The sequence below is a fragment of the Budorcas taxicolor genome, chromosome 21, assembly GCF_023091745.1.
Source record: "Budorcas taxicolor isolate Tak-1 chromosome 21, Takin1.1, whole genome shotgun sequence".
Taxonomy (NCBI): domain Eukaryota; kingdom Metazoa; phylum Chordata; class Mammalia; order Artiodactyla; family Bovidae; genus Budorcas; species Budorcas taxicolor.
The window spans coordinates 8,033,796-8,051,444 of record NC_068930.1 but is presented as its reverse complement, the minus strand read 5'-3'; the positions used below and the strand labels follow the sequence as shown (position 1 = coordinate 8,051,444).

The window sequence follows — 17,649 nt, the reverse complement described above, 5'->3', positions numbered from 1 at the left end:
ATGCTAAGCCACAAGAGCACAGGAACCTTTCATGCCCAAAGGCAGGTGGTCTGATGTCAATTTGGGGCAAGTTTAAAAGCTTACTCCACAATCCCGAACACTCAGCAGCCCGGCAGTGAGGAAGAAGCGAGGGGACACAGATGCCACTGGGAGCCCCAAAACAAACAGAAGGAGCCTCAGGACAGTAAGGAGTGTCTCCATGGTGTGTCACTGGAGATTACTCACAGAAGGAAATGGACGGAGGGGCTGAGGCTTCTCGGGATGAAACCACCACTTTTGTCCCTCGGGTCGTGCCCCACATCATCCTTCCAGAAACTTGAGGAAAGACATGCATGAGAAGCCGCTTCCAAGTCTCAGATGGGACCTGGAGCAAGTCTCCTCTGGCACCGGTGGGTTCTCTGAAGAGAGCTGGCAAGTAGAGCAACCTACCGGACAAGCGCTTCCACTCAAAACAAAGCTGCAAAGATCTCATGGGCTTTCTCTCTCTCTCGCTTTCTTTTTTTTTTTAATTGAAATATAATGCATGCATTTTAAAAAATCGAAACGGTTGCATCCCAGGGACTCAGGCTGGAGGCCCGCTGTGCGGCTGTGAAGGTCAGAGGCCGGCGGCTTGGGACGCCACAGCGCGGGGCAGGAAGGGCCAAAGGCTCTTCCCTCACCTTCTGCCCCTCGGTGTGCGACGCCCAGGGCCCGGGAGCTTCCTGCGCCGGCCGAGTGCGGCACGGCGGGCGTCGGTTCCGCAAGCCAGGCCCCGGCGGCGGCCGGACCCCAGGCCGAGGCACGTGGGCGGCGACGCGGGGCCGCCGCGCTGGGTCCCCGACGCGGGGCGCGGAGCGAGGCCCCCAGCGGGCCGGCCGGAGGGCGCGCCCTCCCCAGGAGGAGCGAGTGAGCCGAGCAGCGGCCGGCCGGGGGCGGCAGGTGCCACGGACGGGCTCGCTCGACCTCGGCGGGGGCGCCGGGGCAGCGGCCCGAGTCCCCGCTCCCCGTCCCGGGACTTCCGGGGCCCGGCGGAGCTCAGGGGCGCTCCTCCAAGGGCGGCCTCGCAGGCGGGGAGCGCGCGGCGCGGTGGCCGGGCCGGGGGTGGCCGGGCTCCCGCAGGGGCGGCGGGCGGGGTGGGGTGAGGCGGGCCGGCCCCCTCCCCGCCCGCCCGCCCGCCCGCCCTTCCTCCCGTCCTGCAGCCAATTAGACAGCCCCTCGGGCGGGAGGCGTGGGGCGCTCCATAAAGCGGCGCGGAGCTGTCACCCTGCTAGCAGGCTGCGCACCGCCCAGGCCGGAGCAGGGGCCGAGGACTCGGGCGCCGCGGGCCGGGGAGCGCCGAGGAGCCATGGCCACCACCAACGGGGCTGTGGAGAACGGGCAGCCGGACAGGAAGGCGCCCGCCCTGCCGCGCCCCGTCCGCAACCTGGAGGTCCAGTTCACCAAGGTGAGACGGGCCCGCGTCCCACCCGACGGCAGCCTGGCTCTGCGCTGGGCTTGCCTGGCCGGGCGGGGGCGTGGACGAGGGGCCCGCAGGCCGCGAGCCCCGCCGCTGCGCTTGGGGCGTGCGGGTGCCTGCGGCGGCGGAGTCCGCTGGGCGCTTCTGGGACCCGAGCCTCGGCGCCGGGCCCGGCCCTCCCGAAGCCGCATTCAGCGCTGGACATCCCGGCGGATGCCCGTGCCCCGCCCGCGTCCGCCGCGCACCCCGAGAGGGACCCCGAGATTAGCACCCCCAGACGGACTCTCCGGCGCCGAACCCCGGGCGAGGGAGGCTCTGCAGCGGCCGCGCGGTGCCAGGCTGCGGCCGCTGCGGCCCCGACGTGCCCTTGCAGGCCCGTTTTGAAGGCCAGCAGTGGGCCGCGGGGACCGGCGCGGTGGTCTCCCCGCAGACTCTGAGGCGAGGTCTCCGGGGCTGGAGGGGTCGGGCTTCGGGGTGGTCAGAGGGTGCCTGAAAACACTGAGAGCCGCTCTGCGAGGTCAGGCTGCCCTGGGAAGCGTCCGGAAACGTCAGCGGGAGCAAGCGGAGAGAAGGGCACCTCCCGTGCTTAGCTCAGCTCGTCCCAGCTTACCAGCGGAGCAAGGGCTAGCGGGAAGGCGTCCCGGAGCCCCGGAGCCCCGAGACCCTGGTCTTGGCAGATCAGGGTCTCGGGTCTGGGCCTAAGAGACCGCGGGTTGCAGGGCTCCATCGTGCCGTGGAGTCCCGCACCTCGCGGTCCTTTCTGCGCCGCGGGGCCGGCAGGCTGGAGCACCGCAAAGTGGCGGGATCACCTGCCTGGGGCAGAGAGGAAGATGGAGAGGCCTGAGCTGGGCACAGCTGGCAGCCCCGCGGCCAGCGCGGAGCGCGTCCTCTCCAGTGCAGGGACACCCCGAGGCTGTTTGGAAGCTACTGGACTGGGTCTGGGGGCATTTCAGGGACGTAGGCCGAAAGTCACTGTGGGCTTCGCTTTCCTCAAGTTTATCTCCTTTTATGTTTGCGTCTTATCCATTGCTATCACCCCCCACCCCGCCACCCCGACTTCAGCTGACACAGCACTTCGAAAATTCCTCCATCAATTTGCTTTCAAAAGTAGCAATTATGTGTCTCAAATAGTTTTAATCAAGCAGAGAAAGTTGCAGGCCACTATGTGTGGCCTTCAGATTCTGATCTCTTGGCACGTATGGTCGGCTGGACCTCTGATCACATGACATTAAAATTAACTGTTTCCAGAGGGCTCTGTAATCAACGCAGACAGTCCGATGGAGACCATTTTTAATGTAGTTTCATAAGTAGGAGCAGCTTCAGAGTGCAAATTCTGGGAACACTGAAAATAGTAGCTAAATGTTTTTAGCCCCTAACACTGTTGGTTGTCACCTGTTGTAGGTGGTGGTGACATTTTGTTTTTCTTTTATAGCAACCAAAAATTATATATGTTGTTTTCCTATCCCTTTTAACCTTTTGCAGTGCTATCAGAGCAATGTTGCCACATATGGAAAGTTGCCCCTTTGTCTGCAATTCTTTCTGGCCCTTTGCGAGCGTAGATACAGCCCTTACTTACAGAGGTGGATCTTAGCACATTTGCAGAGTGACCAGTCAGTCTTTGTTGTCCATCTTCTTAGTGGAATAGAACTGGGTTGTGACTAAGGCTCAGGGGATGGCATGAGATGGAGGGGGCTGGAAAGCCAGATCCTTAGCAGCTTCTGGCGATGAAGACTGAGGAAGCCCAACAGGAGGCCTCTGCATCCTCTTTTCTGCTGGAGCCTTGCTGTCCCCGCTCCAGGCCCACCTCACGGAGGCCTCCTCCTAGCACTTCTAGGGTTGGGGCGCCAGGGTGGCTGTGACTGAGGGCAGGCAAGCAATGCTTGCAGACCCTATGCCTGCAGAGGCAGCCCCCAGTGCGAGGAAAGAAATGGAGAATCAGAGCTACAGAATCGAGGCCCTCCTGGCGTGTGAGCGGTAACGGTCTGTCGTTTTTCAAACCCGACTCCTGATGCTTCTTGCTAATGGAGGACATGCGGGAAATGGTGGGTCTGGGCCCCAGCCTTGGGGGGCCACGTCCCAGAGTAAGTCCAGTCTCTGTAAGGAAGAAGCGCCTTTGTTTGTTTTTAACATTGGGCTCTGTTCTCTGATTTAGGGGAGGGGAGGGTCCCCTAGAAGGCCCGCATAGGTCTCAGAGGGTAGCAGCCCCTTTCACTGCAGAAGGTCCCTGACTTTCCTTAACAATTCTTACAGTAGCAGAAATTTTTTTTTTTTTAAAGATTTTCTGGCTCAATAAAACGCTGGTTTTTGATGATTGTTTTCTATGGAAAGTAAAATTCCCTCAAATCTCCTTTTCTGAAAACACTGCTTTTGAGTAGAGCTGAAGTTCAGTGGAAGTTTCTGTAAGCGGTGACTACAGAACTCTCTTGTGTAACCACTACCCTCACCTCCCTGGGGCACCTGACTGCAACCACGGCTGTGGTTTTCCAACTCAGTCTGGATAGGATGCCATTCCATTCCTCCAGTAAAGTGTGAATCCCATCTGCTCTGTGTAACATAGTTTTATTCCTCTGAAAGTTTTGTTTCTTACCAGTTCACAAGTCAAGGAAAACAGATTTTTTTTAGACCCACTTGCCTGATTTGGGGTTCAAATCAAGAAAGCCAGCATAATTGATAAGCCACACTCTCTGACCCCTTCCTCATTTGTGTTTTCGTTTTCTTTTAGTGCAGAGTAAAATCAACAGTAGAAACCACTTACAAGATTGCTTAGTAATGTAGTATAAAGCAAAAAATTTTGCTAAATTAGAAACATTGTGATGGGAAAATATGAGTAAAGTTGAGTAGCCTGAACTTTTTTTTTTTTTTAAGTTGCTGGTTAGAAAGGATTATGGATCAATGTCACAAAACAACCGAGTAATTATTTTTTGGGAAGAACACGCTTGAAGCTGAAGTATAACAGACATCTGATCATTGCAACGTGTTTTTATCCCCTTATTTATATTCTCTTCTACTACCTGCTCATTTTCCCTCCCCCTTGTAATTGATATCAGGAAGGTCCTAGAATCAGCAGACTTCACTGACAGTCTCTATTATCTAACCCACGAAATTTCATCTTCCGACAAATGGGCCTCTCTTCCTGGCTGCGCTTTCCTCCCTGTGCTAACTTAACCCCTCTGCTCTACTTATTAATTTCTCACTGTTACCGAGTGATTGCTTGCTGGATGGCAAAAGTGAACTCTCGGATTTGGTTTCAGCTGGAAGAATAAGCCTGTAATTGTAGCCTGGCCTTTCCCACATGCTTCCCTGGGGGCCTGGCCTCAGGCTGAAGGCAGTGAGCTTCCAGAAGTGGGATGGGTACGTCCTACAGTTGAAGGCCACTGTCAGCCTGGACCCCACACGAGCAGGCAGGGACACTGCTCACCTACCCCACCAGGGCTGGCCCTCTGTGCTTTGTCCCCACCACTCTCAAATTTCCCTGCTTTCCAGGGAGAGTTATCAAAACAGCACCCCAGTGGCTTCCCAGAGAAGGCTTCCTTTCCCTTGAGCTTCGGAGTTTTTACAGGACAGCTGAGGACAGAGAACATAGACAGGTCACATGCTGGATAAATCGGCCACCCTCTCACCCATCCTCACCAGGGAACCAGGTATTCCAAATGAACGAAATTCACAGTTGTGGAAATTAGCCCTGTAGTCACAGTGATGGAAATTAGCCCTGTAGTGATGCAGTTCTCCCTTTAAATGAATCAAAGATAAGCATATAGATACATAGAATAAATGGATATAAAGACATGCATATAAATGTATGTGTATAAACATATGAATATGGATACGGAGGCTTCCCTGGTGGCTCAGCGGTAAAGAATCCACCTGCCAATACAGGAGACATAAGAGTCTCAGGTTCAATCCCTGAGTCAGGGAAGATCCCTTGGAGGAGGGCATGGCAACCCACTCCAGTATTCTTGCCTGGGGAATCCCATGGACAGAGGAGCCTGGAGGGCTACAGTCCATGGAGTCACAAAGAGTCGGACACGACTGAGCAACTTAGCATGTACACAGATATGGAGATGGAATCTGATGAGCTGGTTCTGTATTTAGAAATTGTTGATGACATTTTACTCTGTGGAGATGCTTCAAAAGCATTTTAGCCATGTTCACTACTGGGGTCTCTCTGGTGCCACGATGGGCTCTAACCACGAGGTGGTCCCTAGCAGGTACAGCGGGAGAGTCTGTCCTCTCACTGGGGGGCCAGGACCTCCATTCTGTGAGAAAATGATTTGTGTGGTATCTGTCACCTCAGTTCCTAGTTCTTTTCCCCAAATCCTCTCTTTTAATATATTTTAAGAACTTAGGGTAAGCTAAGAGTAAATAGGACACATATTTCAGTGCATAGACCATGAAATTCTTTTTAGTTTGTTCATAATGTCTTTTTTTTTTTAATGTCTCTATTCTTGGCTGTGTTCTAGATAACTGAGCCTCAGAACTAAGTGATTTTTGTGAGTTGATTCTTTAGTTCTGGATATAAGCAGTTATTTGCAACATATGTTAATATAATCTGAACATTTCCTAACCCAGATATTTATCTTGCTATTCCAACACTGGCTTTTATTAAAGCCCAACATGAAAATAGACATTTTAAAGAGAATGGGGAGATAGCACTGATGTGCATTATTGAGGGCTAAAGGGTCAGAGTGAGATCCTTTTATAAATCCAGTTCCTTGGTGGATCCAGCTGGGGGTTGCAGCAGGAAGGAGGGAGCAGGGAACGCTCACTGCTGACATACTCTTCAGGGGCAGGCAGATTGCTTGGCACTGTGTGTGTGTGGGGGGGGGGGGGTCCCCTGAACTTGATGAGTGTGTAAAATTTAACTCATGTCTTTTTTGTAACTAACTCTTTTATTCTTCTGTGACTCCATCTTATTGTCTAAAAACATTTTAGAAAAAATTCTAAATTACTTCAGTTTTATTTTGACAGTTTGTAGTTCTCTGGAAATGTATTAAAAGTCAAAAGACTTGGATTCTGTTGATAATTCTGAGTGTGCTCCCAGATGGGCATGTGACTGTCTCCCCCTTCCAGGTCCCACCTGTAAAACAGCAGGCAGGCAGGTTGGCAGGAGGAAAAGAAAAGACGTGACCTAAGGTCCTCAGCATGTTGGAATTATATGATTTTGATTTAAGCCTAATGCATTACAATTTCCTTTCCTGGTTAGATATTCATCAACAATGAATGGAACGAATCCAAGAGTGGAAAAAAGTTTGCCACGTATAACCCTTCAACTCTAGAGAAAATATGTGAAGTAGAAGAAGGAGATAAGGTGGGTGCCCTCCCCCTGGCCCAGTAATTCAATTACAGATCACTAGAGGATAAGGAAGTGCTTCAGCTTAGCTTAAGTCAGAGCTGGCCCACACTGAGGTCGAACCTAAGCAAGCTGCTTCGTAGACACACGGCCCAGAATGGGATCAATTACGGACCCTGTACTGTAGAGTCCTTCTCCTTTGATAGATGTTTTTCCATCTGTGAGGATGACTTCAGCCGTCCTTATCATGTGGCTAAAGGAAAGGTTTTTATCAATGATTTGAACCTGGCAGCATTAAAGAATCTTTCCTGAAAGCATTTCCGGCTGGCTGGTGTGTTTCACCAAATGCAACATTCTGGCAGGAGACACTTTTAAAAAAAAAGACTTGAAGGAGACCAAAGACTTGCTAAGTCATGCAGAAGTAATAATGTTATGCAATTGCCAGATTTGTTTTTTTCTACCAGAAACTTAAGTGATTGTGTAAAGCTATAGCCTATAACCCTATTTGATATTGTAGGGTATATTGTATAAGCTGACTCCAGTACTTTGGCCACCTCATGCAAAGAGCTGACTCATTGGAAAAGATTCTGATGCTGGGAGGGATTAGGGGCAGGAGCAGAAGGGAACGACAGAGGATGAGATGGCTGGATGGCATCACCGACTCGATGGACGTGAGTTTGAGTGAACTCCGGGAGATGGTGATGGACAGGGAGGCCTGGCGTGCTGCAATTCATGGGGTCGCAAAGAGTCGGACACGACTGAGCAACTGAACTGACTGATATTATATATATGTAATATATTAATTGCATTATTACATATAAAGCTAAGAGACTCCTGGATATGTCCTTGATACATTTCAAACCATAAAATATCTTTTGAATATGTGTCATTAGGGAAAAGGTTGAAAGTACAACTTTTGTAAGGAGGGAAGAGGAACGGAGCCGTCTTCTCAACCACTGGAGTACTTATCTGATGTTCATAAATATGTAGGTAGTGTGAACGACATGTGTAAAATAGGCTTGAATTTGATTCTAGTAGCAAGATTTTTGTGACGGTGTGCCAAGCACCGTGTTTCTACCTGTTCAGCCCCTCCCGTGTGCAGCACCCCATGAAAAGCTCTGTGTCTATAATACTAGCACCGAGGAGCTTATGTGAAGACGTTAGGGTGTAGGGGTGGGACACGATGCTGAGCAGGTCTCCCAGGTGTAGTACACAGGTGTCAGGGAGCAGTGAGATCCCCGCCACGGGCTCTGGCTCATCCCATGGTCTGAGTGACTGTTCCAAGCACCAGAAGACAGAGGCTTCCCCATCCCTGCAGCTGGAGAATTCCTGGCCTCCACTCCAGAGCCTGGGACAAGGAATTCAAAGCCCTAATATCTCCCTTGCCAAAGTTTCTACTCCCCTCCAAGTTCATTTTGGATACACAGAAGCTTGGTGGAATGTCCCTCTTGACTGGTGCTTGGCGTCCACTGCTGGCTGCATCTCCCTAAGGAAGAGAGACTCAGAGGGATCTGGGGAGTGAGCCCCTGATCATTACCAACCAAAGCCTCAAACCTCATTTTCTTGAGCATAAGAATGGATGTCAGGGAATTCCCTGGCAGTCCAGTGGTTAGGACTCTGAGCTTCCACTTCAGGGAATGCAGGTTCGGTCCCTAGTCAGGAACTAAGATTTGCAGGCCACATGATGTGGCCAAGCAATATTAAAAAAATAAAAAATTTTGAAAGAATGCGTGACATTACTCTAAATAGCTCTCATTCTTTCCTAGTAAAGGAGATTTGATTGTAATTTTTCTGTCAGTGCCCAGAAGATCCAGTTCTTTGTCTATAAAGTGATCACAGCTCCCACGATAGCTGATAGTGTTGTTTACCTGCTCCTCAGCCCATGGGATTTCCAGGCAAGAATACTGGAGTGGGTTACTATTTTCTTTTCCAGGGGATCTTTCTGACCCAGGGATTGAAATCGCATCTCCTGCATGTCAGGCAGAGCCACCAGGGAAGCCCCAGGGTAGGTGAAGTGAGGCTAAAGGGAGAAGTCCCTGACGTGGGCTTTTCCAGTGCGGTCAGTTCTGAGATCCAGAGGAGGATTCTTGCCCCCGTTCTTGGACCGCATGTGGTTCTCAGCTGGAGTTAAGTGCCAAGACAGACATTTCCCACCTCATTGGTGAGCTGTGGGAGTGTGTTTGTGTCCAAACTTAGGTAGCACGTCGATGCTCTCTTCCTACATAGGTCAGCAAGAAAAATGATTACAGTCACTGGTCTTATGACTCTTTTAAATACTTTGTACAATCAGAAGGAAAGTTAATCCTTGGCCCTTGTAGAAAACGTGAAGACTTAAAGCAAAAACAAAATCCCTTAAAAGTCCCTGACCATTGAAGTGATTATAAACCCGGCGACTGCTCTGAGCTGCCCGCCCACCTCCGTCCTCTGTGCCGGGATGGAGGCCGGACTCTGCAGTTCCTGGACAGCCGAGCCCTCCGCGAAAGGTGACACGCTCTCTCGGTTGTTCGGCCTTGCAGCCTGACGTGGACAAGGCGGTGGAGGCCGCACAAGCCGCCTTCCAGAGGGGCTCTCCGTGGCGCCGGCTGGACGCCCCGAGCCGCGGCCGGCTGCTGCAGCAGCTGGCGGACCTGGTGGAGCGGGACCGCGCCGTCCTGGCGGTGAGTACCCGGGACCGCGCGCGCGGGGAGGGGTCGTGGCCCGCTGGCCCCGGGGCCGCCCCTTCCCGGCGGCGCAGGAGAGAGGACTGGAGTGCGGGGTCGGGAGGAGCAGGGACCGCGCCGTCCCGGCGGTGAGTACCCGCACCGCGCAGGGAGGGGGGGCGTGGCCCGCTGGCCCTCGGGCCGCCCCTTCCCGGTGGGGGGGACCGCGCCGTCCCGGCGGTGAGCACCGGGGACCCGCCCGCGGGGAGGGGGGCGTGGCCCGCTGGCCCTCGGGCCGCCCCTTCCCGGCGCAGGAGACGGGACTCGGTGCCGGTTGGGAGGTGGTGGGGCTGCGCTGCCCTCTGAGGCACGGCTCTCCAGCCCCCCGGCCGGCGTCGCACCCCTGGACTCAGACGATCCGTTCTGAGGTCAGACTTTAGCCCCTGCCGCTGTCTTCTCTGCCTGAGGAAGTTCGGCTCCACTAGTGGCTGCAAGACTCGAGATGCTCACAGACAGCCGGGCTGGGCCGCACCTTGGTCCTACCTGCACAGTTACGAGCTTCACTTGTTTTCTTACATCAACTCCTTTCCAAACTGAAATTTAACCTCATCCTCAGGGACAGTGTCTATGAAATTACAGGTGTAATGTGCCGGTGTGGTTTTTCTAATACTTATTAAAATAAATGCCATCCCTTGACACAGAAAAAGTGTCCATATATAGCTTTAAAATCACCCGTTTCACCCTTGAAATGGGCAGTGGTGAGTGTGTGTGGAGTGATGGTGAGGGATAACTTAGCTACAGGAAACTTCAGAGTGTGAAAGACCTAGGTTCGAACTCTCAGCTCTGCCGCTTTATTAGCTGTGTGACTTTGGACAACTTGCTCAGCCTCCCTGAGTGTATGTTTCTTCACGGAGAATGTCACTATTATTGATATCTGAGTGTTGTGACAATGATCCACTTAAAATCTTTTGCAGTCCCCGTCATCCAGTAAGCACTAAACAGATGAAGTTATTAATAATGCCATCTGAGGACCAGGTTCTAAGCTCAGCTGTGTGCTCTCCTGGTGATTTCTAGCACCGTAATTCCTCAGCTGCAAAATGTGGATCTTTATTCATCCCATTGTGTGAGGCTGGGCTGCTCTCATGAGATGGGCTGTGAAGACATTTAGGAGTAGCAAGTGCAGAATTTACTGGGATCCTCAGACCTTCCTTTGGTCTTGCGGTGGGTGATTGATCGGAGGAGATCCTGGGGCCCTGGGGTCTTTTCCTTTGCGGCCTGCACACGCAGCTCTCATAGCTCAGACTCCCGTGTAACACTTGTCCCAGAACTGGAGGTCCAGTTGGTCGGAAAGGAAACCTCCTTTTTGGCCTCTGATTTGGAAAAACAGTTCCTAGCTTTCTTGATTTGATGTTGGGAATGAGTGGTCAGGTGGACACCCACGTGGAGGTCAGCACCAGCGAGGACACTGAGATTCTCTTGGCCTTGCATGTGTGTCATGGGTGGAGGCTGGAGAAACTCCATTTCGGGTGCTGCTTGGGGGTGTGTTGCCCTGCGAGTGCGTCCACAAACACGGAGAGACCTGCAGCTTCCTTCCTCCGCCCCAGCTGGCCGGCCTGCGGTGGGGGAGAGAGATCCCTCCAGGGTCAGTGTCTCTCTCCACAGAGCCTCTGGTTCTTCCTGCAGCAAAAGCCAGTCTCAACTCTCAAGCTGCCAAACTGGCTTCTTCAAAAACATTTCTGTTTTCCCCCAGCATGAGCTCATCCGTCTGCAATGTCCGTGAGGACTCAGAGCAGGCGGGAGAGGATGTGCCCGGTACCCTTCCCTCCCTGTCCTTAAGCGTCAGTATCATCTTGGGGCGCGGTGGCTGCAAGGCACCCCCCCTTCACCTTCAGCCCTCTTGGCTGTCCTGGAAGGCTGCTGTGAGTGCACATGGTGCAGGGTGCCTCTGCCATCAAGACTCACTGCCCACGGGAAGTAAGGTCCAGCTCTTCACCACACCGTGGAAGGGGCAAAGCGAGTGACCGGCAAATGCAGTTTTTAGAACCCAGACTGCATCAAGGGAAAGCACGCCCTTGAGAGGGTTTTCCTGCCTTCTCCTGCACAAAACGCCTCTTCCGTCATGTTCCCTTGCCAGCTTGGTGCCTCTGACGGAGCTGGGCCTGAATACTTTGTGTTCAGTGTTTGGAGACCGTGGGCAGATCCAGCGGCCCTGGCGCTTTTTCCCTCACCACAGTACCTGGACCCAGGCTCTGGTGTTTGCATGCTCATCTCGGGAGCCTCCAAAGAGGAGCTGCCGCTGTTTGCTCTTGTCTCAAGCAGAGCCCCACTTCTGAGCCCTTCATTTCAGCTTCAGCACTAGGGCATCGTGGGCATGTCCCCACCGCACTTTCCCTTCATTCTTTAGTATTTAAGGGTTAGCATGTGTTGATTTCTCAAAAGGTATATTTTTCTCCTAAAATGTTAAAAAGAAACTTAAAAGCAGCTGTGGTTCTCTCATGGTCCAGCCACAATAATTGTTTAAAAGTCCCGGCGAGTAGCTAACTCTTCATCTCTCGGCTTCATGTCTGCGTAATCACCTGAAAATTGTTTTTGATTTTTTTTTTTAAAGAATTTCCTTTCTAAAGCTATCATGACCCAGTTTTGCTTGGAAAGATTCCATAACACCAACCTGGCAAATTCCTGTTATCACGAGAGTAAGCAAACATGACTAAATTAATAATAAAAATAGTCAATGCTTGTTGAATGCTCACTCTGTCCCAGGCTTGTTGCAGGCACTTGATCTGTAGTATTTATCATCCTGTTTCAAAGATAAGAATGCTGTGGCCCAGAAAGGTTAGGTTATCTGTCCTAGTTTACCCAGCCGGAGGGTGAGCCAGGACTGGAGCTGGGCAGTGGCTCAGGCCCCGCATGTCCCCACAAAGCTCTGCCCAGCCCTTCCCTTTGTTCCCATCCCAGAAAAGCGCCAAGAACAAGCTCCAGGTTCTGCTGATAGACGACCAGATGCTGTGTGGAGCAACTGGGCCCTGGAGAATTTTGGCATTATTTACAATTGTTGAGTTCCCGCTGGGAAAAGAGAAGTTCCAACTTGGAATGTAAATCAGTAGGAGCCAATGGTACAGCATACTGGCTGTTACATTGCCCTGACTGGATCCCTGAGCAGCTTCCACCAGGGCTGAGACACACCCCAGACCCAGACCAGCCCTGTCATCTCTAGCAACACACACTCCTGTCTCCTCACTGTCCCCAGATGAGGATTGCTGACCACCTGTCTGGCCCCAAAAGGGAAAAGGATGACAAACGTCACAGCTCTTATTACCATCATTTGAACAGTGGATGTGACTGGTACCAGGTGTAGACACTGCTGTTATTGCCTTATGAATGGGACTCCTTTAACCCACACAGGACTCCTGTAAGGTAGATACCATTATTAGTGTTGTTTTACAGATGAGGGAACTGAGGCAGGATGACATTCAGGGACTTGCCACGGCCACTCAGCTAAGAAAGGGTTGCCTCCTGTTCAGAGAATGCTTGGTTCATTCCTGAAGCAAAGATAAAGTGGCGCCAGCCTTTCACCTAGCCATCCTACATGCCCTGGTGCAGAAGTCCAGGGCAGCGGCCTGAAGAGCATCGCTGACCTGATGGACGTCAGAAGTCCCGGACTCAGTGTCGGCCGTGTCCCTGCCCTCCTGGTAACATAAGTGAGTCATGGGCTCAGTTAGCCTTGGAGTCTGCACCTTGAAGCGGGAGCAGAGCCTTCCGTCGGAGGCGAGGCGTCTGCGCCTGCGCACGGAGGGGCCTCTCTTCCTCTATAAACCGGCATCTCGCCCCAGCGACTTTGCGACCAGAATCCTGCCCTGAGCTCTGTGTCCGCTTCCTGCAGCCACGGATGACGGTGGGCGGCTGCAGCCTTGGGCTCACCTGGGGCCGCTTGTCTGAGGAACACAGGGGTTCTCTGGAGCCTGGTTGCAAACAGAAAAGAATCCGTACCATTGAGTGGCTGCGTGCTCGCCTGGGGAGTAGTCACCCCTCACCACCCAGGGCGAGCCTGCTCGTTTCCCAGCCCGCATCAGGCTGGCGGCCCCGTCCTGGGCGAGGAGCACGGACTCGCGCCTCTGTGCTGCTTGTCTGCTCTTCGGGGTCCGGCATGCTTTCCACAGCTGTGCTGGCCCGCGAGGCCGAGAAGAGAGAACCCAGAGCCCCTTCTTTGTTAGAGGACCTAGCCCCCTTCCCAGCCAACCTGAAGCCGGCACACCTTCTGCGAGCTTCCTGGAGCGCGCGGACTCGCGTCGCCAACTGCGCTCCGGAAGGAGGACGGAAGGCCGTGCCAGGGCGCCTTTATTCCCTCCCAGAGAGGCGCCAGAACAGCCGCTGCCGTCCTTCACGGGACCCGTGGCCATGCTCTGGCCGATCCCCCAGGTTGAGGTGTTCTGAAAGAAAAGCAGTCCTTGACAGCCTGGGACAGGTCTTCTTTTGAACGTGCTGTCTTGCTTTCCGAGACTCGCGTGGCTCTGAGGTCCTGAGGGCAGCACTCCAGGACCCTGCTCTCTCTCCCTGCGCTCTTTACCGACCTGAGGGTCAAACGGAAAACCGTGTCTTAAAAACATGTCGTCTTATGATTGCAGACCCTGGAAACGATGGACACAGGGAAGCCGTTCCTTCATGCCTTTTTCATCGACCTGGAAGGCTGTATCAAAACCCTTCGATACTTTGCTGGGTGGGCAGACAAAATACAGGGCAGGACCATCCCCACAGGTGAGCCAGTCTTCTTTCTCCTCCAGGCAGCCTCTTCAGAGCAGCCTCTGATTTCTCTCCAGAGCATCCTTCCCACGCCCCCTGGCAAAAGAAACGGCACTGTGCCGATTCTTCTTCTAAGGAATTTTGCTTTTGAAATTGAGTTAAAAATCACTTCTTTATGAAACAGATAAAACTTAGAGTTGACACTTTCATGGGCCTCTGGGTTTGTTTCTTGTCTTTTTAACTACTTAGGATTCTTAAGCTCGATCCACGTGAGACTGAGAGATTCTTCATCTCTCTTCCAGATGACAATGTTGTGTGTTTCACCAGGCACGAGCCCATCGGTGTATGTGGGGCCATCACTCCTGTAAGTAGGGCAGCTTTTCTTGCAAGGTCTGTAGATCCCACCCCACTGCACTGCAGTCTTTGGAACCCGTCTCTACTGGGTTTTGCTTTGACTGTGGCGGCACTAGCGGAGCATTGCTGTGTGGCATGGACCTTGATGCTTGGGGGCCGAGATGGACCCAACCCCATTCCTGTTTTCAAGGGGCCAATTCCAGGAATGCAGCAGAAGACACATGGATTCCAACCAGAGGGGTCAGGAATGGTCAGCTCCCCTTGGGCAGGAGGCTCTCAACTGGGCCTTGAAGGATAGGAAAGAGTTGTTCCCCAGGACAAAGGGGTTTCTGAGCATAGGAATGGCCTGCAAGAGAGTGGAGAAGTGTCTGGCTACTTGGGGGCAGCAGCGGGATAGCTGGTGAGGTGGGAGCTTAGGCAGGGACAAAGTGAGGATGAGGAGGCGGAGCCGGCAGGTGGTGCAGCCCAGCATCCAGCACCATGCTGCCCAGGGCCCAGGACTTTACTTTCTGGGTAGGGGAGTGCCTGGCAGGTGCCAGGGTTGCTGTGATTCTGCCGTCTGTGGGAGGAAGGCCCAGGCCACCGCAGCAGCTGCGGAGGCAGGCAGCAGTGTGGAGAGGCCTGGAGAAGCACTCTTTGGGGGCAAGGAAGGGGTGACGCCTCAGTAATCAGGTTTGAGAGCCAGTCAATGGTCAGGCCAGAGGTGATCTTGCCCATCAAGTTGGGAAGGGGTCCCCTAAAGATGGATGTAGATTGAGAAAAGAAGAGGGCCCAGGGGAGCTCCAAGGACCCCTAAGGAATCCCAGGGAGAAGCCTGAGCAGCCAGGGTCAGGGGCCCCCCAGGGGCATGACACATCTTCAGAGAGAGATTGCGATCGATGGGGTCATTTCCATCCTCCATCTCCAGGTCGTCTCCTACCTGGAAGTTCAAAACAACAGAGACACCTACTGTTGGATGTGCTCCCCAAGAGAGGTGCTGGGGGTGTCTTCAATGTAGCTGGGGCCAATGGAAAGGGCACATGGGCCTGGGCCTTCCAGAAGCTGCAGTGAGAGAGCAGGGAGCCGGGAGGAGAGGCAGAGGCCAGGAGAAGGTGCAGCTTTGCTTGTCGGAGGGGAGAGCTGATGGCATCTGTGTGCTCAGGAGTGGGGGTCTAGAAGACGAGCAGAGCCCGGGGACCAGCGGGGCTGTGCCTGCTGTCATCAGCCAGCCTCACGGGCCCCTGGGACCTGGGGTGTTCTGTTTGGTGTACAGTGGTAGGAATTTCAGACAGAGCTGGGACGAAATCTAGCTGGCTGTTCATCAGCCCTGCTGGAGGAGAGGCATCCACAGAGCCTAAGGAGCCAAATAGGGGGAGTGGGCACAGGGATGAGGGCTGGCTAGAATCAAGCTTGGTGTGCTCTTGGAGACGCTCGGTTTCACCTCGTCCCATCACAGATGACACTTAGGCAACAGTGCAGTGAGGGAAACGAGCCTGGCTGTGTATCTGGCCTTCGTCTGACAGTTGGGACCTTGGTCCAGTGAGCTCACCCTCTGCGCCGCGTCCCCTCTTCTGTCGAGGGGAGTGGCAGTGTGACTGCCCCCGCACAGGTGTGTCAGGATCAGATGAGTTCAGCGTTTGGAACTGCACCAGGCTCACAGTGGACGCCCAGTGGGCGAGGGCGCTTTTCAGGCCTGATGCCAGAGAGACTTTGGTGTCCCTGCCTCTATGCTGAAAGGAGGACAAGAAAGTGTTTTCCAAGATAAATGTCACCAAACACCCATCGGGCAGGGGTCGGTCTGTGCTCTGTAGGAAGAGAGATAGGGGTTGAGGACAGGCAGGCCTGAGTTGAGGAGAGGCAGGCCTCATTCCTTTGGGGCTTTTCCCAGGTACTAACATGCTGCTGGCATTGTTAACCTGCAGGAGGAGATGGTAGCACACCTAGAGCAGAATCCTCTTTGCAGTAACCCCCTATTAGCATCTCCTAGGGTGCAGTTCAGGAGACGCTGGGCAGGAATGCAGTTCTGATCATTGCATGCTGCTGTTGCTCCTGCTTAGCTGCTTCACTCATTTCTGATCTGTGCAACCCTGTGGACTATATAAGGACCCCGCCAGGCTCCTCTGCCCATGGCAATCTCTAGGCTAGAATATTGGAGTGGGTAACCATTCCCTTCTCCGGGGGATCTTGCCGACCCAGGGATCAAACCCAGTGCTCTCATACTGCAGGCAGGTTCTTTACCCCTGAGCCACCAGGGAAGCCCCTGATCGTTGCATACTCCTGCGTGACCTCCTATACCCCACATCTAAACCATGCAAAGCAAGTGCTCCCTGCAGGCATCCCTGGGCCTTGGGGATGGCGTTGTGGGCAGCCCCGGGGCCCCCAACCCCTCTGTGTTCTGCTACAGTGGAACTTCCCTCTGCTGATGCTGGTGTGGAAGCTGGCTCCTGCTCTCTGCTGCGGGAACACCGTGGTCTTGAAGCCGGCGGAGCAGACCCCCCTCACCGCCCTCTACCTGGGCTCTCTGATCAAAGAGGTGAGACGTCCCAGGAGAAAATGCTCTATGTTCTCAGGAACATTCCCACTCCCGGGAGCCGGGCCGCCGCCAGAGATGAGCCTGCCCTGCAGAGCCGGGCCATGCGTGCCAGCGCCCGCTGGCTCCCGGCTGAGTGGGACGGGAATGCCTCCTGGTTTCACTTGGCAGCTGCTCCTCCCTGCTCCTGCTTGTGGCTGCTGAACTAGAAGGGACTCCATTCCTCCCCTGATCCCAATGAGAATGCTTCCTTCTGATGACGAGCTCAAACCTGTGGTCTCTGGCCAAATGTTTTGTCTAGAGAATTTACAAGGGGGTTGCTTGAGAGGTGACTTCTCCAGACCCTGTCTGCGTGGTGTCCGTCCTTCTCCTGGAGCTGTGACCCCACCAGCACCCCCAGAGGGGCTGCGACGAGCCCCAGCCTCCTCCCCAGCGCTGGCTCTCAGGCGCCTGTCCTCTCCCTGGCAGCTACCACTTGGGGAAATGAGCTGCCCAAAGGGCCACCTCCTTCCGGACACACCTGGCAATGTATTTCAGTCATTCTGTCCGCAAACTGTATGTTGCAAATATTTTTTAAAAACTAACAGGAAGAAAAGAGGGATAGGAGGAAAGGTCCATTCATTTCATCTCTTAGCCAGGCCGATACGACTGGGAAGTGAAACATTTGCTGTTTAGATGAAAGGCT

General features: G+C 53.7%; 1 protein-coding gene across 1 annotated transcript in view; it reads left to right on the top strand.

Moving 5' to 3' along the window:
* Nucleotides 1-1,305: 1,305 nt before the first annotated feature.
* ALDH1A3 (aldehyde dehydrogenase 1 family member A3) overlaps nucleotides 1,306-17,649 on the top strand; it is a 42,523-nt gene continuing 26,179 nt past the window's right edge. The window contains exons 1-6 of the mRNA XM_052659582.1: nucleotides 1,306-1,423; nucleotides 6,639-6,743; nucleotides 9,242-9,382; nucleotides 13,987-14,116; nucleotides 14,404-14,465; nucleotides 16,839-16,967. Of these exons, the coding sequence (XP_052515542.1) occupies nucleotides 1,325-1,423; nucleotides 6,639-6,743; nucleotides 9,242-9,382; nucleotides 13,987-14,116; nucleotides 14,404-14,465; nucleotides 16,839-16,967 (666 nt within the window). The 5' untranslated portion in view covers nucleotides 1,306-1,324. The remainder of the gene's footprint in view (nucleotides 1,424-6,638; nucleotides 6,744-9,241; nucleotides 9,383-13,986; nucleotides 14,117-14,403; nucleotides 14,466-16,838; nucleotides 16,968-17,649) is intronic.